Source organism: Scyliorhinus canicula, chromosome 1 (assembly GCF_902713615.1).
Source record: "Scyliorhinus canicula chromosome 1, sScyCan1.1, whole genome shotgun sequence".
NCBI classification, from domain to species: Eukaryota; Metazoa; Chordata; class Chondrichthyes; order Carcharhiniformes; family Scyliorhinidae; genus Scyliorhinus; species Scyliorhinus canicula.
In genome coordinates, this window is record NC_052146.1 from 94,663,569 (window position 1) to 94,686,417 (window position 22,849).

The window sequence follows — 22,849 nt, forward strand, 5'->3', positions numbered from 1 at the left end:
GACTTGGATGAGGAAGTGGGAGGGTGGGTTAGTAATTTGCCGATGACACGAAGATTGGAGGAGTTCTAGATAGTGTTGAGGGTTGCTGCAGGCTACAACAGGACATTGACAGGATGCAGAGCTGGGCTGAGAAGTGGCAGATGGAGTTCAACCTTGATAAATGTGATGTGATTCATTTTGGAAGGTCGAATTTGAATGCAGAATACATGGTTAAAGGCAGGTTTCTTGGAATTGTGGAGGAACAGAGGGATCTTGGGGTCCATGTACATAGATCCCTCAAAGTTGCCAGCCAGGTTGATAGGATTGTTAAGAAGGCGTATGGTGTGTTGGCTTTCATTAACAGGGGGATTGAGTTTAAGAGCCACGAGGTTTTGCTGCAGCTTTATAAAACCCTAGTTAGACTACACTTGGAATATTGGGCGCCCAAAGGGAGGCAAACAGCCGACGCCTGAGTGAAACCCGGATGCCGCTTCTCGCCCCGTATTCTCCCCCCCCCCCCCCCCCCCCCCCCCCCCCCCCGGGGGCTAGGAGCGGCGGCGCATGAATTCTGAGCGCCCGGCCTTTACACTTGCATCAAAGCGGCGCGCTGGGAATGATGCAGCCGGCGGCGCCGAAGTGACGTTTGCCGCGCATGCGCGGGTTGGCCGGTGCCAACCCGTGCATGCGTGTTTGCCGTCTTCCCCTCCGCTGACCCGCAAGACTTGGCGGCTTGATCTTGCGAGGCGGCGGAGGGAAAAGAGTGCATCTTTTAGAGACGCCAGCCCGACGATCAGTGGGCACCAATCGCGGGCCAGACATCTGCTGAGCACATCCGTGGTGCTCGATCCTCCCTCCGCCCCCCACAGGCCCCACACTCACCAGTCGCACGCTGTTCACACCGGCAGCGACCAGATGTGGTTGGCGCCGGCGTGAACCGGTCGGGTTCAGCAGGCCGCTCGGCCCCTCCGGGCCGGAGAATCGCCGGTCGCCGTGAGAAACGCGACACGCCATTTTGGGGGGGGGGTGGGAGAATCACGGGGGGTGCCAGGACGGCGTGGCGTGATTCGCCCGGCCCTCCTGCGATTCTCCCACCCGGCGTGGGGTGCGGAGAATTGCACCCATTGTGTCCAGTTCGGGTTGCCTCATTATAGGAAGGATGTGGATGCTTTGGAGAGGGTACAGAGGAGGTTTACCAGGATGCTGCCTGGGACTGGAGGGCACGTCTTATGAAGAAAGGTTGAGGGAGCTAAGGCTTTTCTCACTGGCGTGAAGAAGGCAGAGAGGTGACTTGATACAATCTGATGATAGGCATGGATAGAGTGGATAGCCAGAGACTTTTCCCCAGGGTGGAAATGGCTGTCACGAGGGGACATAATTTTAGGATGATTGGAGGAAGGTATAGGGGAAATGTCAGAGGTAGGTTCTTTACAGAGAGTGGTAGGTGCGTGGAATGCACTGCCAGCAGAGGTAGTGGAGTCAGAGTCATTAAGGACATTTAAGTGACTCTTAGACAGGCACATGGACTGCAGTAAATTGAAGGGGTGTAGGTTAGGTTGATCTTAGATTAGGATAAATGGTCGGCACAACATCGTGGGCTGAAGGGCCTGTACTGTGCTGTACTGTTCTATGTTCTACCCCCGGTGGGTTCTAAGGCAGGTGGGGAGGTGTGTGAAATTGCATGGAGGGGATTCCCTTCAGGTTCCCCCCTGACCTGGTTGTGATGTCACACTGAGGCAGGTAAAGACTCGGACGGGAAGCCTGCCCTCAGCCCAATTAATTTCCTTAGGTAGCCAATTGAGGGCCTTTTTTAGGCTGGCGAGCAGGTGGCAGTTTTGGGCAGGAAGAGGAGGGTAGGAGGGGGGGTTGCCGAAAATGAACAACATTTGATCTGGACAGGAAGTGGCCTTGGGAAGGCACCTCCATCTGAAGGCTCCTTCTGACTGGCGGCATACTCCCCTTAAGGTCCGGTGACCTCTGAACCTCCCTGCTTCCACCCCTACCCACACAGCCTAACCACCAAGATCCCGATTGTCCCCTTCCCAAGCGTTCTGTGGGTATCTTGAACTTACCTGTCCCCAGGTTGCTTCAGGCACCTCCCTGCAATTAATCTTCTAGCCATTGCAGTGATGTGCCTGGAGGCACTGGGGAGCTACTCACCATTCTAATTGGCTGGCAGCTCTCTAAGGCAGGAATTTCTCCTGAGTGAAGGCGGAAGTCCAATCTCATGCCAATGAACGCTCAATAGAGGCCGATCCCCCGCCATCCTAAAAATTCAGGCCCATGGCTAATTTGATTGTGGCCTCAACTCCATTTTCCTAGCTTTTCTCCATTGCTGATCAAAAATTTAGCTAACTCAGCCTGGAACATTGACCCAGCCTCCATTGCACTTTGAGGAAGAGAATTTCACAGACCAAGGGCCCTCTGATAAGATCGATTTCTCCTTATCTCAGTCTGAAATGGGAGACACCCTCAGTTTTAAACTATGTCCTCTGTCTAGATTCCCCTACAATGAGAAAGATGCTCTTAGCATCCACCCTGTCAAGTTCCCTGAAGATTATATATATATTTTAATAAGTTAATCTCTCATTTTTCTAAACTCCAATGGATATCGGCCCAACCTATTCAATTCTTACTCTCAAGATAACCCCTTCATCCAAAGAACCAGTTGAATGAACCTTCTTTGAACTGCTTCTAATGCAATTATATCCTTTTCTGGGAAATGATACCAAAACTGGACACAATACTCCAGATGTGGTCTCATCAACACCCAGTGCAGCTGTAGTATAACTTCCCTACTTTTATGGTCAATTCCCCTTCCTAAAATTCAGGTTTTCCCATTGAGTTTTGCAATCTCTATCCATATAAATGGTGTACTACTTTAATTTTCTTCCTGCTGAAGTGAACAAGTTCACATTTTTTCACATTACACTCTACCTGCCAAATTTTACCAATTCACTTAATCTTATTATTATTATGTACATGGTTTTTGCAGACTTTTGTGTCTTCTTGAAAATTTACTTTCCTACCTACCTTTGTGTCATCAGCAAACCTAGCTACCATACCTTCAGCCCCTTTATCCAAGTCATTGATAAAGATTGTAAATAGTTGAGACCCCATCAATGATTCCTGTAGCCCTCCATTAATTACAACGTGCCAACCTGAAAATAACCCATTTAGCTCTACTCTTTATTTCCTGTCAGCCAACCAATCCTTTATCCATGCTAATATGTTATACCCTATCCAACAAGCTCTTATTTTGTGAAGGAACCTTTGGTGTGGCACCTTGTTGAATGCCTTTTGGAAATCCAAGTACACCACATCTACAGGTTCCCCTTTATCCACGTTGCTTATTACTTACTCAAAGAATTATGAGAAATTGGTCAAGAACGATTTCCTTTTCACAAAACCATATTGACTCTGGCTGATTACATTATGATTTTCTAAAGTCTGCCTTAATAATGAATTCTAGCATTTTCTCAATACGGATGTTAAGCTAACTGGCTTACAGTTTCCTGGTTTGTGTCGCCCTTCTTTCTTGAACAGAGGTTTTACATTAGTAATTTTCCGATCTGCTGTGACCTTTCCAGAATCTATGAATTGTTGTAAAATCAAATCAATGTATCTACTATCTTTGCAGCCACATCTTTTAAGACCCTAGAATCAAAGCAGCCAAGTGGCAGCACGGTAGCATTCTGGATAGCACAATTGCTTCACAGCTCCAGGGTCCTAGGTTCGATTCCGGCTTGGGTCACTGTCTGTGTGGAGTCTGCACATCCTTCCCGTGTGTGCGTGGGTTTCCTCCGGGTGCTCCAGTTTCCTCCCACAGTCAAAAGATGTGCAAGTTAGGTGGTTTGGACATGATAAATTGCCCTTGGTGTCCAAAATTACCCTTGGTGTTGGGTGGGGTTACTGGGTTATGGGGATAGGGTGGAGGTGTTAACCTTGGGTAGGGTGCTCTTTCCAGGAGCCGGTGCAGACTCGATGGGCTGAATGGCCTCCTTCTGCACTGTAAATTCTATAATTCTAAGTCCAAGGAACTTGCCAAACTTCAGTTCTAATAATTTTCCCAGTACCTTCTGCCTAATTTTGATTAATTTAGGTTCTTCTCTGCCTTTTATCTCTTGTTTTTTTGTGTCTTCCACAGTGAAGACAGACATAAAACATACGTCTAACACTCCTGCCATTTCCTTGTTTCCCATTACTAATTCTTCAGTCTCACCATGTAAGGGATCAACATTCACTTTAGCGACTCTTTTCCTTTTTAAATACTTAATTGAAACTCTTACTAACCATCTCTCTTTTTCTAGCTACTTTACTCTCATACTCTAATTTCTACCTTCTTCTAATTTTTAGTCAGTCTTTTGCTGATTTCTAAATTCTAATCTTCTGATCTACCACTAACCTTCACAGTATTGTACACTTTTTCTTTCAGTTTGAAACTATCTTTTACTCACTTCATTAGCTATGGTTAGTCAATCCTTCTCCCAAAGTCTTTATTTCACAATGGGACATATTTTTGCTGAGATGTATGGAATATTTCCTTAACTTTTGGCCACTGTTTCTCTAATGTCCTATCATTTAACCTATTTTCCAAGTTTACTTTTGGCAACTCTGTTCTCATACCCTTGTAACTATCCTAATTTCAGTTTAAGTCACTAGTCTTAGACCCACACTTCTCAGCCTTCATTTGCTCAAACTGAATACAAAATTCAATTATGTTATGATCACAGCTATTAGATGCTCCTTTACCGTAAGGTCATTAATTCGTCCTGCCTCTTTTCAAACTATCAGGTATAGAAAAGTCTGCTTTCTGGTTGGGTCTAGAATGTACTGCTCTAAGAAATTGTCCTGAAAACACCAATGAACTCATCTTCCAGACAACCTTTGCTGATCTGATTCATCCAATCCATGTTTAGATTAAAATTACCCATGATTATTGCTATACCTTTCTTTCATGCTCCTGTTACTTCTTCCTGTATACCCGTTCTATAGTGTAGTTGCTGATAGGAGGCTTATTAGCTACTCCCACAAGTGACCTCTTCCCTTTGTTTTTTTTTTAACCTCTGCCCAGACTGACTTTACATCTTGGTCTTTATAACTAAGACCATCTTTCACTATTGGCTGACATCATCCTTAGTTAACAGAGCTACCCCACCATCTTTTCCTTGCTTCCTCTCCTTCCAACTTATATAATACCCATGAATATTAAGGTACCAGCTTTGGTCACCTTGCAACCATGTCTCTGTGATGGCTATCAGGTCATACATATTTATATTGGAGTTGACAATTCATTCATCATGAACAAGTGTATCAGTAGTTTTGCATAAATCAGCCTATAGCATGCTTTTCTTTGTAGAAATAAACCTGCAGCATTTGTAGCAGTGATATTAAGTTCCAGGCACTTCTATAGTTTCAATGTCTCTCCTGAGAGAAGAACTGATCGTTTAGCAATGTATAATACTTAGGTCGATTGTTCTGTGTTATTTTGCTGTTTTGATTGATATTTTGCCTGTATTTGATTGTGTGGTTATTTTCTAACAGACAGGGTCTTTGGAAGGACAGCACTTTAGCAGGACTGGTAACTTAGTCTCTCTGAGTGAGCAGCAGCTCGTTGACTGCTCTGACGATTATGGAAATCAAGGCTGTAATGGAGGACTCATGGATTATGCTTTTAAATATATAATTGCCAATGGAGGAGTTGACACTGAAGAGTCATATCCATACACAGCAGAGGTTAGCCAAGATAATCTTGATAAAGTATTCCATATTAAGTTAGTGCTTCTGAATGCAAATAGGCACAAGACTGTCAAATGCATATAATATAAAATGTCAAATAAGAGCCATTTATTAATGCAAAGGCACTGTAGGACCTTATCCATGTTGTTTCCATGTCCACACGAACACTATGTGCATAACGAGCACAACCACAGTGAAAAATAGTTTTCTTCATTGGAATTAACAACTTCAAATAAATATTGATCCCCTAATATAAGTAATTGGCCTTTAAAATCACCATATTGGAATTAAAGCATCTGCAAGAGCCAATCACTTTACATCACAGAACACAAGGATTATCCTTCTTTGAGGGTAAGGCAAAAGAATGTGTTCTTTTTTTCGGTGAATTGCAACAGATTTGCTCCCCAGCCTGTTCTGTTTCTATTAGCCATAGGAACATTGGAATTGCTTGATGCAAGGAGACCAAGGCCGTGCTACTATTCTGTTAGTCACTTGTGCAATCATAATGAAAATACTGACTAATCTCAGCCATTAATCTCTCCAATGGCAGTGATAGGGTCGTAACTGTTGACCTCTGCACCACTGGATTATAAAGGGTTATCATTTTGCAATGGCTGTCTATGGCTGAAACTGATATCCTGTAACTTGCGATTCAAACAATATGTAATTTTTCTTTTTTTTTCTCTCACATGCCGTTTTATCACTGAAGGAGGGAACAACAATAGTGATTGGACATGCAAGGAACACTCACAATAGGATGTGGCACACTGGTTAACATTGCTGCCTCACAGCACCAGGGACCTGGGTTTGATTCCGACCTTGGGTGACTGTCTGTGTGGAGTTCACATTCTCCCCATGTCGGTGTGGGTTTCTTCTGGGTGCTCCAATTTCCTCCCACAGTCCAAAGATGCGCAGGTTAGGTGGATTGGCCATTCTAATTTGTCCCTTAGTGTCCGAAGATTAGTTGGGGTTACGGGGATAGGGTAGAGCTGTGGGCCGAGGTAGGGTGCTCTTTCCAAAGGTCGGTGCAGACCCAATGGGCCGAATGGCCTCCTTCTGCACAGTAGGAATTCTTTGATGCTGCAGTATGAAGGGTGAACAGATGGGATATGCTAATATATGACATAGATGATGATATTCCTCCGACATCAGTCAGTCATGTATTAGACTCTCAGGAGAGAGTCTCAGAGCAAAGCGACTACTCTAGATCCTGTCTCAATGTAGTACTAATAAATAGGCGTGTGACTCCATGACTCAAGTCCAAGAGAGAAGAACACATCTCACAACAAATTCAACAGATTAATAATTAGCCTGCCAATCTGTTCAGCACTTCCCCACTATTTGCCAAAGGGAGAGAAAGTTTGTGTGGAAATATCAAACACACCATCCTTATACTTTTTTTCATCAATTTTCATTTTCTTTCACCCTGAAAGTTATTTTAAATTGTTCTCAGATCGTAGGAGGTTTTGGAAACACTCAATTAGTTGGCCACCCTAGTTGCACAGGGAACATGTTGGACCGAGTGGCCTGATTCTATCCTGTAAAGTTATATATAGCTGTTGCAATCCTAACAGAGTTGTTGCTGCCACAATAGTGATAGGCAGGATGTAAGTGGATAAATACAATGTAAAGTCGGCATAGTCCCAGCTGACCATAGGCCACTTTTTCTTTTGAGGGGGAGAGCTGACTTGTGGTGATTTAACCTGAGGATCACAACACCTCAGGTGAGGGCCAGGATTGAGAGTGTATTTAATCAGAAATATAGGTATCTAAGTTTTTTCCCCCAGTATATTACCTTTCACCATGCAGAAGATATTCAATTTTGGAATTTCAAATTTGCTGTCGATAACAAATTTTGAGGTGTGGCACATAGTGAGGATCACACCAGTCGGCTGTAACAGGGTGTAGATAGGCTGGCAGACTGGGCAGAAAAGTAGCAGATAGAATTTAATACAGAGAAATGTGAGGTGATGTATTTTGGCAAAAACGATAGGGAGAGTCAATATAGACTAAGTGACATTGTATTAAATAATGTAAAGAGACAGAGGGAGCTGTGGGTTGATGTTCATAGCTCTTTGAAGATGAATGAGACAGTTATTAGCAAAGCACTTGGGCTTCACAAATAGAGACACTGAGTACAAAAACAGGAAATGTTACACTGAACCTACAACTAGAGTACTGCATCTAGTTCTGGTCACTGCACTTTCAGAAGGATGTTGAAAAGTTTCCGAGGAGATTTACCAGAATGGTTCCCGAGATGAGAGATTTTAAATGCAAGATCAGGTTGGAGAAGTTGGGGTTGTTCCCCTTAGGGAAAAGATTATGCAGATTTAGAGAGGGTAGACAAATAATAGGTATTCCCATTTGCTGATGGAGCAAGAGCTGGAGGACACATTCATAGTTTTGGGCAAGAGATGTGAGCAGGATGTTAGGAAGAACTCTTTTTCACGCAGCAAATAAGGATGAGGGCGATGGAGGCAATTACGATGAATGATTTCAAAAGAAACACTAGACAGGGCACTGAGGAAAATAAAGTTGCAAGTCTGCAAGGGTATAGTATGCAGAAATAGGACTGACTGGCTCGCTCTCGAAAGAGCCAGCATGGATTCTATGGGCCTTATGGCCTCCTTTTGTGTCATTATGACTGTATGACTTGACATTAAGAAAACAGAAATAGCATAATTGCAAGTGACATCAGTCAAAGGGGGAACATGAAGTCATTAAGTCTAAATAATTAACCTATTCCCAGCAGTACACCAAATTCAGAAAGTTCCATGCAGAAGAAAATTATTTGAATAAATGGAGAGTGTTTCTTCTCACAGGCAGGGGCTAAGAATACCTGCTATTAATAAAATGGCTTTTTCTTTTTCTCAAGGAGTTAGCCAGCAGACAATCATTCTGAAAGCTCTTTTACATATAAAATTGCCCTTAAATGCAGACTCTCAGCTAAGTGTAGTGAATAGTTGCTTCTATTCTGGAAACCAAACTGTATGTAATTAAAAGCGAATTACTGCGGATACTGGAATCTGAAACAAAAGAGAAAATGCTGGAAAATCTCAGCAAGTCTGGTAGCATCTGGAGGGAGAGAAAAGAGCTAACGTTTTGAGTCCGATGACTCTTTGTTAAAGCGAGTCCGATGACTCTTTGTCTGATTAGCTCACTTATAACAGTTTCTTTCTGCATTCTACCACAACATAATGTTGGCCGCACCAAATCCATACTGTGTTGTGTTTCCAAAGCACGAGATATGGACAATATGCCAAGTATTATGCCAAGGGCAGCACGGTAGCATGGTGGTTAGCATAAATGCTTCACAGCTCCAGGGTCCCAGGTTCAGTTCCCGGCTGGGTCACTGTCTGTGCGGAGTCTGCACGTCCTCCCCGTGTGTGCGTGGGTTTCCTCCGGGTGCTCCGGTTTCCTCCCACAGTCCAAAGATGTGCGGGTTAGGTAGATTGGCCATGCTAAATTGCCCTTAGTGTCCTAAAAAATAAGGTTAATTGGGGGGGGGGGGGGGGGTTACTGATATAGGGTGGATACGTTGGCTTCAATAGGGTGATCATTGCTCGGCACAACATCGAGGGCCGAAGGGCCTGTTCTGTGCTGTACTGTTCTATGTTCTATTAAGTAAAATGTGTAATATCAACACTTATCATTCACAAACCCTGTGGAAATAACTGAAACAATATAAATGTGACAAGAATATTGTTAAATATGTAATTTTCATTTTTATTATATGACAAATTGTGATAGTCATCAGCACAATCAGCTCTGTTATTTTTGTCCTGTTTATTCAGGATGGACCCTGCAGGTTCAATCCAGAATCTGTTGGTGCTACTTGTGCTGGATATATTGACCTTCCCAGGGGAAGAGAAGATTATTTACAGATGGCAGTGGCAAATAATGGGCCAATCTCTGTTGGCATTGACGCAGGTCTACCTTCATTCCAGCTGTATTCCTCAGGTAGGTATCTAGATGCAATACGTCATCTTTTAATATTTTCTTACCCACTTGTATGGTTCAATTTTATGATTTAACACCCATGGCAAAGACCCTTTTTAAAAAATGTGTTCAGGGGATGCGGGAGTCGCTGGCTGGGCCAGCATTTATTGCCCATCCCTGAGGGCATGTCAGAGTCAACCATAGTGCTGTGAATCTGGAGTCACATGTAGGGCAGACCAGGTAAGGACGCCAAACTTCCTTCCCTGAAGGACATTAATGAACCAGGTGTGTTTTTGTGACAATCAACAATGGTTTCATGGTCATCGTTTGACGTTTAATTCCAGATTGGCCTTTTAATTCCAGATTTTTACTGAATTCAGATTTCACCATCTGCCTTGGTGGGATCCGACCCCAGATCTCCAGAGCATGACTCTGGGTCTCTGGATGCCTAGTCCAGCAACAATACTGCACCACTGCCTCCCCTTGCTCCATATATATTAGGAATTTGGATTCAGACAGAGATCAATGCAGTAGATTTGTGGCTTGTATGCAATATATGGTCAAAAATTCTCAAGTCACTCGTGTTGTGCAAAACTGCATACCGAGCCAATGGAGTGGACATTCTTGCCCTATTTCAAGGGAATATAGTCATTGCTGGACATTATGTACAGCCGTTTGGTAGCACAGATTTTGAATATTGCTGAAAAGAGAGACATATTGCTGAAGTCTTTTGTCTTGCACTCATCAGAACAAATCAATATCAAATTTCAAATTATCACAAGAGTTTGTGCTGACATGTGGACAAGTTGATTCTGATTGGCTGAGGGCTAGCCTTTGTGAAACAAAACGGGGAACTACAAACTCCCCAAACTTCTACGTAGTTAAAAAAAGGCACAAAGCTTGAAAATATTCCTTTCATTCCCTGTATATGAATGTATGTCACATTTAGAAAGCATAAATGAGCCATTTGTGATTGTTTGAAATTTAGAATTCTTGCATTTGTCCTGATCAGGGCAAGATGATAAACTTCAGCATAAACATGGTTTATCCAGTTTGCCTTCAATCATCCCAGTTAACACCTCATTCAACACTGCTATCGGAGTTGTTGGCTAATCATAGCAAGCATCACTATCAAATAGTCTTACCAAGCTAAGACATGGCGTTTGTGAAACCTCCAGTAGGGGAGAGCATTTTGAACCATAGGTTCACCCATATAGTGAACCTGCAAATTACTCACATGTTGGTTGCAATCTCACTAAATTGGAACAGAGTCACGGGATTAGTTCGTTTAACCGGGTGTTTCCTAGTACTTGCAGCACCAAGAAACACCAAGCTATCTTTCGGGGGTCAGTTTCAATTTAGGGCCTCTGCAGGGCCCTGCCGAGGCTGCACTTAGTTCTGTTTCCTGCACTGAAGAGTTCTGCTCGCCGGAACTCCTCAGTGCAGGAAGAGATTGAGATGCCGTTTTTAAAGCCCCAACTTACCTCTAAGGGGGTTCCTTAGCTCCTCTGCACCCCACCTCACATGTGTTGGACACCCCTGAGCCTGGTCCCCGGCAGGTAAAAAAAAGCCAGGTTGGCACCAGCAGTGCCTGGGTGCCAATCTGCCCAGAGGGTAAGCACCTGGGGGCCTCTGATTCCCTGGGAGACCCCCACATTTGTGGGGATCAGCACTGAACAGCGCTCACCTGAGGTCTCCAAGACAAAGGGGTTAAATCCCAATGCCTCGGCTGGATCAGGGGAGTGCATGTTAGAGTTAAACTAGCTGTCTCACTTTACTGTACAGATTTGCAAAATAGCGATCCTGCCCACAATGAGCGGGAAGTCTGGTGAGATAGCGCAAGGTGTGACAAGCCATGTAGATCCCGGAAAAGGGATCTCCCGGCATCTTCTGGCTGTAGTGATCTCTATATGTGCATGTACACAAGGGGTGAATGTGTCATCAGTAGCACCACATGATCACTAGAGGGCCCGACCAATAGGGGTATAAAAGGCAACCACATTGGGTCTCTCTCTTTCTCTCTTGGGTGCACTGTGACCAAAGCAATAGCAGACTAGTTGAGATGGCCAGTGGAGTTATGTATAGTTACCAGAGTTAGATCTTGTTAACCTTAACACTAGTATCAAAGTTAAAGTAAAGAACTCATGTAAATATTGTTGTAGTTACTCAATAAACCTTTTGTTACTATTGGAAGAGTTTGAATCTACTTCACCGGGATTCAGAATACCTCATCACTAACCAAGGATTGAGTAGCACATGTTACCTACCACACAGGTAACAAAACATGCTACCAGTCGAGTGGCTTTAACAGAACTAGTTAGATTAGGTTAGACAAAAAGAGAAGAAAAAGAGAAGACTGGACATTCGACTGTGGAAGACTTCGCAGCAAATGGATCCTCAACGACTAACTATGGGACTCATTGGACCTCTAGGGCAGCTGGAAACAACCTGTAATTTAAGTTATGACTGGAAAAGATTTGAACAGATATTCCAAATATTTATCACAGCTAATGGTTTAAGCACGGTATCTGACGCAACAAAAATAGCACTGCTACTCTCAACAGGAGGGCATAAAGCTAGAGAAATCTATAATTGCTTTAATTACTTAGAAGGTGAAGACGACACCAAAATAGAAGTAATACTTTAAAAATTTGATGAACACTGTAAGAGTCAGTCTGGTGAGATGCTGGAACGATTTAACAATTGTCATAAATGCCAGAGAAACGGAGGGCCCATCAATGATTTTATTAAAAATCTCATTTCAGAGACACTGTAATAATGAATCAATTAATTTCTGGACTATCTGATAAAAATTTGAGGGAAGAACTCTCACAAAATAAGCATCTAACTCTAGAAACTGCTGTACAAAAACATCTTGCTTATGAACAAAAGCATAATCAATACTGTGAGTCTTTACAAACAGAGAATCAGTGTCCAGAAAACAAAATTGGTAAAAACGGCGGCAAAACTTACCACGAGGCAGAGGCAAGATTTCACTTGATGCAACAGCTCTTTTTGATTGGCAGCCATCTTGGGCATATGCGCACTTCTCAAAAAGAAGGAAAACGGCAAACGACACTTGTGCACACGCACGAGAAGCCACACATGCACAGTTGCGCAAAGAGCGCACAGTAAAGGAAACTCAAATTGCGCATGCGCAATCGAGTCCTATGCATGACATCACCAGCACCATGATGTCACAGGACCACTTAAAAGGGAAATGCACAAAAATGAACAAAAAGAAATTTAAAGCTGCAAAACCCAATTTTATTACCTCAAAAGACAGAACAATGCCTGAACTTAAACCAGCAGTTGAAAATAACTTTCACAACACCCTGGAACAGAATCTGCACCACCCAAAGTGAAGAGCACAATGACAAATCCAAAACCAAAGAAGATGATTTGTTCATTGAACATGAAGAGAATGATACCAACTCCGAAACAAAAAGGAATGATTTGTCTATCGAACAATACACACAATACTGCTCAAACATGGCTGAGTTATTCGGATATGCTGATCACAGCATCAGCAACAAGGTTGAAAAGCTCAACACAACTCCTCTTATGGTAGATGAACCCAATACCATGATGCCATGGCAGATCGACGATACATTGGATGACAGCAATACCCAAGAAGAAGACGACACCACACAAAGAGCACAGAACGACTCCCTTGAGAGAGCACAGATCGACTCTACAGCGAAAACACTGCACGACTCCACAGAGCAAATGATGACAGACTCCACAGAGAGAGCAATGACAGACTCCACAAAGAGAGCGATGAAGGACGCCGCAGAGAGCGATGAAAGACTCCACAGAGGGAGCGATGAAAGACTCCACAAAGATAGCGACACAAGCCTCCACAGACAGCTCGGTGACAGACTCAAAAATGGAAGCAAGCAAACACTCCCTAGCGAACGCCATGCCTGAACAAGACTATGAAAGTCTACTAAGCTCATGTGAACAATAAAAAGACTATCACTGTCTACCCAGCTTATTTGAGCCACCAGAACCCAGCTCATTTAACCAACAAGAAGACACTGAATGTCTACCACTGTATATGAGACAAGTGACGAACAAATCACAATTCCCATACAGGATGTGCAGGATCACAGCGAGACTGACAGATCTCAGCTCGTCTGCACAGAAGCACTCAACAATCAGAGGAGGGCTACTCATGAGTCCAGAGAGACCACGTCAAATGAAATTGTGAAGATTTTGACTCTAGAAGAGGAGCACCAAGAGTCCAGAGAGACCACGTCAATAGAAATCCTGAAGATTTTGACTCCAGAAGAGGAGCACCAAGAGTCAGAGATCCATGTCAATAGAAATCTTGAAGATTTTGACTCCAGAAGAGGAGCACCAAGAAACCAAAAGTGATTCAAATGAACCAGAAGTAATTCCAGAAGAGGAGCACCAAGAGATCACAAATGATTCAAGTGAACCAGAAATGACTCTAGAAGAGGAGTACCAAGGAAGCAAAGACGAGGAATCAAATCCACCACAAATGACTGATGTCACCAACATCAATGCAACATCAGATCATTCTCACAATTCTCAAGAAGAAACGTCAATGTAACAGATACCACAAAGGACAGACACCAATAACTGTGACAATGGCTCACATCATCCGCACGGAACTCATTGAGCACAACAGGAACAACAAAAACTGCAAGAAGCACAGCAGAAACAAGAACAACAACAGCAACAATGAAAACAACATTACCGCAACAAGAGCAACAACAAGAAGCGCTGCAGAAACAAGAACAACAACAGCAACATCAAAAACTACAAGCACAACAACAAAAACTATAGGAACAACAACAAAAAGAACAAGAAGCATAGCAATAACAAAAACAACAAGCACGACAAAAACGACAACAAGAACAACAACAAGAACGACAACGAAAATGACCAAGACAGAAAAATCAACAATGAAACAACGACCTGTACAACATGGTACAACTCTGCACATGAAGGACAATGCCACAGCACACTGCAAAACAGTGGCAAGACTACAAACATGCCATGGCATGGCAACAAATCTCACAAATTCACAATTGCTCCACAACAAACAAGCAACCTAACTGTCAAGAAAGATGACATGTAGAATCAATACCACAAACACAAGAAAAAGTCCAGATCAGGCAACAAAGATGAAATACAGAATCAACACCACAGACACAGGAAAAAGTCCGGGTCAGCCAACAAAGATGTAACACAGAATCACTACCACAAGCATAGGAAAGAAAAAGCATAAATCAGACAACAAAGTGATTCGACCATTCAAATACCTCATTGATGACTTCTTGGTTACTTAAACACAGGAACACTGATGACGTTCACAAAGAAATAAAAACATCAACATCACCACTTCAACAACAGAAGAAGAAAGCAACTCGACTGAACAAACTCATAAAGTGTGGACTCACAAAAACATTTTTTTTAAATTAAGATTGGATTCATAAATATTAATTGGCTTTATATAATCGTCAAGAGCGTCACAACTTGTACATAACATCATTTGTCTACCTATTTCACGTAAGCAAAAAAGAACTTAAGAGACTGAATGTATTAACATTTGATGAACTAACTCATTGATTTTATGTCATGCATTTGCAAACTGCATCCATTATGTTTGTTCAATTTTCTTTGCAACATACAGAAAATATGTAACATAAAAAGGGGGATGTAGTGATCTCTATATGTGCATGTACACAAGGGGTTAATGTGTCATCAGTAGCACCACATGATCACTAGAGGGCCGGACCAACAGGCATATAAAAGGCAGCCACATTGGGGCTCTCTCTCTCTCTCTCTTGGGTGCACTGTGATCAAAGCAATAGCAGACTAGTTTAGATGGCCAGTGGAGTTACGTATAGTTACCATAGTTAGATCTTGTTAACCTTAACACTAGTATCAAAGTTAAAATAAAGAACTCGTAAATATTGTTGTAGTTACTCAATAAACCTTTTGTTGCTATTGGAAGAGTTTGAATCTTCATCGGGATTCAGAATACCTCACCACTAACCAAGGATTGAGTAGCACATGTTATCTACCACAAAGTAACAAAACATTGTGTCCCAAAACTATATTTTCTGAAATAAATTTCAACAGTATTTGAATAAATAAATAGTATCTGCTTCTACCATCACTGAAAGCAACCTGCTTAATAGAATGATGGCCACTTGTTCTCTGAATTAATGACCCTGACTACAGGAGCAGTGTGGCAAAGCCCTGAGTATTATGTGACTCCTGGAAGTGGGAGTGGAAAGGGAAAGTGGATTGCAGAGTTTCACATCCTTACTTTTCAGGCCTTTGTCTCTGCTGAGGCTGACAGGTCAGTCAGTCTTCTGAGCTTTAGGCAGCTATGCCCCTTTTCCCTCATCTCCACCTCTTGATCTTTTGTGTTTGCTCTTTATTCAGCAGCAGTTTCAGTGTGAGTGGGGTAGGAGCATGAGTCAGGCGCGAGACAATGATCACCATTCACTTGTTTCCATCTGGGCTGTTTTTTCCGAGTCAGAATCTCAGCAACCATGCACATCAGATGAACCTTGAAGCAGTTGCCTGGGACCAGATTCTGGAAGTGTTAGACAGTTGGAAGCAGGACAGTCAGGACAGCAATCCGTTTCCATATTTTTCTTGGATCAGATTATTACAGATCACATTTAACAACGAGAAATATTTGTTGAATGAAGTGAATTCCTCAGCCGAGGCCGGACTGGAGAATTGCCGGGACGGGCGCTAATCACACAATGCCGCCCTGACGCCGGTCTGCCGATTCTCCGGAGAATGGAGAATTGTCGCCATTGACGCTGCAATGGTCAGCGTGGTGCTGGTGGGGGCCGTTCTATGCGCCCCCCCCTGGCGATTCTCTGCCCGGGGTGGGTCGTGCGACCGCGCAAAATATCCGAGTCCCACTGGCGCCGTCCATGTGTGGTCTTACCCGGCGGACCCTTGGCGAGCATGCATCCGGGGGAAGCCTGGTTGGAGGGGGGGGGGGGGTCCGACCCGGGGCGGGGCCTCCGCTGTGGCCTGGCTCGCGATCGGGGCCTACCAATTGGCTGGCCGGCCTCTCAGGCTGGTGGCCTCTTTTGCTCCACGCCGGCCCCCGTAGCCCTACACCATGTTGCGTTGGGGCTGGCGCAGAGAAGGGAGCCACTTCACAAGCACACATTGGCGCCGGTCCCACTGCATATGCGCAGACCCGCGTTGCCCATCTGACGCTGGCATCGGCAGCTGGAACGGCGTGGGCCACTCCAATGCCGTGCTGGCCCCCTGTAGGGGTTAGAATCGCTGCTGCTGAAGGCCTGTTGACGCCGTCATGAAACATGACGGCATTTACCACGGCGTCAACACTTAGCCTCGGGATCAGAGAATCCCACTCCTTATCTCAGAGTTTCAGTCAGAAGGTGTGAATTCGTATGTGTACAAATTATTTGTGATTTCTAAACTCTACTTCTGGGATAAATATTGGTCTCTTTGTTTCTACTAAATGCAGGAGTCTATAATGAACCATTGTGCAGCAGTGAAGATCTCAATCATGGTGTTCTGGTTGTTGGATATGGAACATTATATGGAAGGTGACTACTGGCTGGTTAAGAACAGGTAACAAAATAAACTGATGCTTTGCAAATATTATATAACATCCGTAGAACATACTCAATCGGCCTGATGTCAGTCTCTGTGCCCTTATTCCCTTACTTTTCATTCAATGTTGGCACTTGACAACAATTGTATTTCATTATAAAATAAGAGACAATGGACTGGATTCTCCGCCCCGCGACGCTGGCAATGCGGATCGTGATCAGGTGGAGAAACGGGCTTCCAACTAAAATCAAGGTTTGTGCCAGGCGGTAGAATTGGGGTTCGTGCCTGTGCGCCAGCGGGAGGATGCTATGTCATTAGGACCCATTTGCATCCACTTAGCGGGCCTGGCACCAGAGTCTCCGTGCCCACGCGATTCTCAGGTCATCAGGCTGGGAATCACGTGGGCGTGGATCACCGGTTCCTGATGGAAAAGATTTCTCTGGGTCATCAGAGAACTTGGGCGAAATTCTCCGACCCCTACGCAGGGTCGGAGAATCGCCCGGGGCCGCCGAAAATCCCGCCCCCACCGTGGCAGAAATTCTCCGCCACCATGGAATTGGCGTGGGCGGGAATCGCCCCTGCAGCGATTCTCCGGCCTGTGATGGGCCGAAGTCACGTCGCTGGGAGGCCTCTCCCGCCGCCGAGGTTTGAACCACCTCTGGTGGTGGCGGGATCGGTGGCGCGAGCGGGCCCCCCGGGGCCCTGGGGGGGGGCACGGGGTGATCGGACCCCGGGGGTGCCCCCACGGTGGCCTGGCCCGCGATCAGGGCCCACCGATCGGCGGGCGGGCCAGTGCCGTGGGGGCACTCTTTTTCATCCGCCGCCGCCACTGCCTCCACCATGGCAGAGGCGGAAGAGAATCCCCCAGCTGCCGCTGACGTCACCACCGGCGCATGCACGAACCGGCGAAGGCCTTCTGGCCAGCCCCGGTGCCGGGCGGCGGGCGTCAAAGGCCGCTGGTGCCGGTTTTTGTGCAGGTCGGCGTGGTGCCAACCGCTCCGGCTTAGCCCCCAAAGGTGCGGACAGTGAGAGTTTGGTGACTGACAGAGTTAGGTGAGGAGAGCGTAAGGTGCTCCTTACATTTCATTTCCTATATTTATCAAAGAGCGTGAAGGGAGCCAGGAGTTTAGAGTACAGCTGACTGGAAGCAGAGTCGGATGGCGGAGGTCCAGTTGGTCCACGGGACACCTAATTCTGTAAAGTAGGAGGGAATGGAGGCTAGGGCAGTTGCATGCTCCTCCTGTAGGATGTGGGTGGTGAGGGATACTATTGGTGTCCCCGCTGACTATACCTGCGGGAAGTGCACCCAACTCCAGCTCCTCAGAGACCGTGTTAAGGAACTGGAGCTGGAGCTGGATGAACTTTGGATCATCCGGAAGGCAGAGGGGGTTATCGAGAAGAGTTGCAGGGAGGTAGTCACACCAAAGGTACTGGACAAGAGTAGCTGGGTTACAGTCAGGGGAAAGAAAACTAACAGGCAGACAGTGCAGGGATCCCTCGTGGCCATTCCCCTTCAAAACAAGTATACCGTTTTGGATGCTGTTGGGGGGGATGACCTACCGGGGGAAGGGCCCAGCGGCCAGGTCTCTGGCACTGAGTCTGGCTCTGGGGCTCAGAAGGGAAGGGGGGAGCATAGAAAAGCAATAATAATAGGAGATTCAATGGTTAGGGGAATAGATAGGAGATTCTGTGGTCGCGAGCGAGACTCCCGAAAGGTATGTTGCCTCCCGGGTGCCAGGGCCAGGGATGTCTCGGATCGTGTCTTCAGGATCCAGAAGGGGGAGGGTGAGCAGCCAGAAGTCGTGGTGCACATTGGTACCAACGACGTAGGTAGGAAAAAGGGTGTGGAGGTTGTAAACAAGTTTAGGGAGTTAGGCTGGAAGTTAAAGGCCAGGACAGACAGAGTTGTCATCTCTGGTTTGTTGCCGGTGCCACGTGATAGCGAGGCTAGGAATAGGGAGAGAGTGCAGTTGAACACGTGGCTGCAGGAATGGTGTAGGAGGGAGGGCTTCAGGTATTTGGATAATTGGAGCGCATTCTGGGGAAGGTGGGACCTGTACAAGCAGGACGGGTTGCATCTGAACCAGAGGGGCACCAATATCCTGGGGGGGAGGTTTTCTAGTACTCTTCGGGAGGGTTTAAACTAATTTGGCAGGGGAATGGGAACCGGATCTGTAGTCCAGCAACTAAGGAAGCCGATATTCAGGACGCCAAAGCACGTAGTGATGCAGTGGGGAAGGTAACACTGACAAAGGAGAGTACTTGCAGGCAAGGAGATGGCTTGAAGTGTGTATACTTTAATGCAAGAAGCATCAGGAATAAGGTGGGTGAACTTAAGGCATGGATCGGTACTTGGGACTACGATGTGGTGGCCATCACGGAAACTTGGATAGAAGAGGGGCAGAAATGGTTGTTGGAGGTCCCTGGTTACAGATGTTTCAACAAGATTAGGGAGGATGGTAAAAGAGGTGGTGGGGGGGGGGGGGGGGGGGGGGGTGGCATTGTTAATTAGAGATAGTATAACAGCTGCAGAAAGGCAGTTCGAGGGCGATCTGCCTACTGAGGTAATATGGATTGAAGTCAGAAATAGGAAAGGAGCAGTCACCTTGTTGGGAGTTTTCTATAGGCCCCCCAATAGCAGCAGAGATGTGGAGGAACAGATTGGGAAACAGATTTTGGAAAGGTGCAGAAGTCACAGGGTAGTAGTCATGGGTGACTTCAACTTCCCAAACATTGAGTGGAAACTCTTTAGATCAAATAGTTTGGATGGGGTAGTGTTTGTGCAGTGTGTCCAGGAAGCTTTTCTAACACAGTATGTAGATTGTTCGACCAGAGGGGAGGCCATATTGGATTTAGTACTTGGTAATGAACCAGGGCAGGTGATAGATTTGTTAGTGGGGGAGCATTTTGGAGGTAGTGACCACAATTCTGTGACTTTCACTTTAGTTATGGAGAGGGATAGGTGCGTGCAACAGTGCAAGGTTTACAATTGGGGGAAGGGTAAATACAATGCTGTTAGACAAGAATTGAAGTGCAGAAGTTGGGAACATAGGCTGTCAGGGAAGGACACAAGTGAAATGTGGAACTTGTTCAAGGAACAGATACTGCGTGTCTTTGATATGTATGCCCCTGTCAGGCAGGGAAGAGATGGTCGAGTGAGGGAACCATGGTTGACAAGAGAGGTTGAATGTCTTGTTAAGAGGAAGAAGGAGACTTATGTAAGGCTGAAGAAACAAGGTTCAGGCAGGGCGCTGGAGGGATACAAGATAGCCAGGGGGGAACTGAAGAAAGGGATTAGGAGAGCTAAGAGAGGGCATGAAAAATCTTTGGCAGGTAGGATCAAGGAGAACCCCAAGGCCTTTTACACATATGTGAGAAATATGAGAATGACTAGAGCGAGGGTAGGTCCGATCAAGGACAGTAGCGGGAGATTGTGTATTGAGTCTGAAGAGACAGGAGAGGTCTTGAACAAGTATTTTTCTTCAGTATTTACAAACGAGAGGGGCCATATTGTTGGAGAGGACAGTATGAAACAGACTGATAAGCTCGAGGAGATACTTGTCAGGAAGGAAGATGTGTTGCGCGTTTTGAAAAACTTGAGGATAGACAAGTTCCCCAGGCCTGGCGGGATATATCCAAGGATTCTATGGGAAGCAAGAAATGAAATTGCAGAGCCGTTGGCAATGATCTTTTCGTCCTCACTGTCAACAGGGGTGGTACCAGAGGATTGGAGAGTGGCGAATGTCGTGCCCCTGTTCAAAAAAGGGAATAGGGATAACCCTGGGAATTACAGGCCAGTTAGTCTTACTTCGGTGGTAGGCAAAGTAATGGAAAGGGTAATGAGGGATAGGATTTCTGAGCATCTGGAAAGGCACTGCTTGATTAGGGATAGTCAGCACGGATTTGTGAGGGTAGGCCTTGCCTTACAAGTCTTATTGACTTCTTTGAGGAGGTGACCAAGCATGTGGATGAAGGTAAAGCAGTGGATGTGGTGTACATGGATTTTAGTGGGCTTGTGCAGAAAGTAAGGAGGCATGGGATCGTGGGAAATTTGGCCAGTTGGATAACAAACTTGCAAACCGATAGAAGTCAGAGTGGTGGTGGATGGCAAATATTCAGCCTGGAGCCCAGTTATCAGTGGCGTACCACAGGGATCAGTTTTGGGTCCTCTGCTGTTTGTGATTTTCATTAACGACTTTGATGAGGGAGTTGAAGGGTGGGTTAGTAAATTTGCAGATGATACGAAGATTGGTGGAGTTGTGGATAGTGAGGAGGGCTGTTGTCGGCTTCAAAGAGACATAGATAGAATGCAGAACTGGGCTGAGAAGTGGCAGATGGAGTTTAACCCTGACAAGTGTGAGGTTGTCCATTTTGGAAGGACAAATATGAATGCGGAATACAGGGTTAACTGTAGGGTTCTTGGCAATGTGAAGGAGCAGAGAGATCTTGGGGTCTATGTTCATAGATCTTTGAAAGTTGCCACTCAAGTGGATAGAGCTGTGAAGAAGGCCTATGGTGTGCTAGCATTCATTAGCAGAGGGATTGAAATTAAGAGCCGTGAGGTGATGATGCAGCTGTACAAAACCTTGGTCAGGCCACATTTGGAGTACTGTGTGCAGTTCTGGTCGCCTCATTTTAGGAAGGATGTGGAAGCTTTGGAAAAGGTGCAAAGGAAATTTACCAGGATGTTGCCTGGAATGGAGAGTAGGTCATACGAGGAAAGGTTGAGGGTGCTAGGCCTTTTCTCATTAGAACGGAGAAGGATGAGGGGCGACTTGATAGAGGTTTATAAGATGATTAGGGGAATAGATAGAGTAAACAGTCAGAGACTTTTTCCCTGGGTGGAACACACCATTACAAGGGGACATAAATTTAAGTTAAATGGTGGAAGATATAGAGGGGATGTCAGAGGTAGGTTCTTTACCCAGAGAGTAGTGGGGGCATGGAATGCACTGCCTGTGGAAGTAGTTGAGTCGGAAACGTTAGGGTCCTTCAAGCGGCTATTGGATAGGTACATGGATTAGGGTAGAATAATGGAGTGTAGGTTAACTTCTTAAGGGCAGCACGGTAGCATTGTGGATAGCACAATTGCTTCACAGCTCCAGGGTCCCAAGTTCGATTTCGACTTGGGTCACTGTCTGTGTGGAGTCTGCACATCCTCCACGTGTGTGCGTGGGTTTCCTCCGGGTACTCCGGTTTCCTCCCACAGTCCAAAGATGTGCAGGTTGGGTGGATTGGCCTTGAAAAATTGTCCAAAATTCTATGATTAACCTCGGACAAAAGTTCGGCGCAACATCGTGGGCCGAAGGGCCTGTTCTGTGCTGTATTTCTCTATTGTTACATTCACCTTTCTGCCACCCAGATTTCTCAATCTGGTAATCTCATACCATACTGCAGCAGTTCAAGAAGGCGGCTCAGCGCCACCTTCTCAAGGGTAGGTTGGAAAGGGCACTAACACTTCTGGCCTAGCCAGTGACACATACAACCCATGAAAGAATCAAATCAAAAATTGGAGCGTGAAGATGAAAGTTTAATAAAGCCAAGGAAATCACCCACAAACTCTAGAAGAGGACAGAAAAATTAATATTTAAAGGAAATACAATTT

General features: G+C 45.3%; 1 protein-coding gene across 1 annotated transcript in view; it reads left to right on the top strand.

Annotated features, from left to right (window-relative positions):
• The window catches only part of LOC119965243 (procathepsin L-like), a 67,192-nt gene that overhangs the window by 36,544 nt on the left and 7,799 nt on the right, over positions 1–22,849 (top strand). Inside the window, 4 exon segments of the mRNA XM_038795732.1 lie at positions 5,521–5,712; positions 9,510–9,675; positions 17,156–17,238; positions 17,240–17,262. Of these exon segments, the coding sequence (XP_038651660.1) occupies positions 5,521–5,712; positions 9,510–9,675; positions 17,156–17,238; positions 17,240–17,262 (464 nt within the window).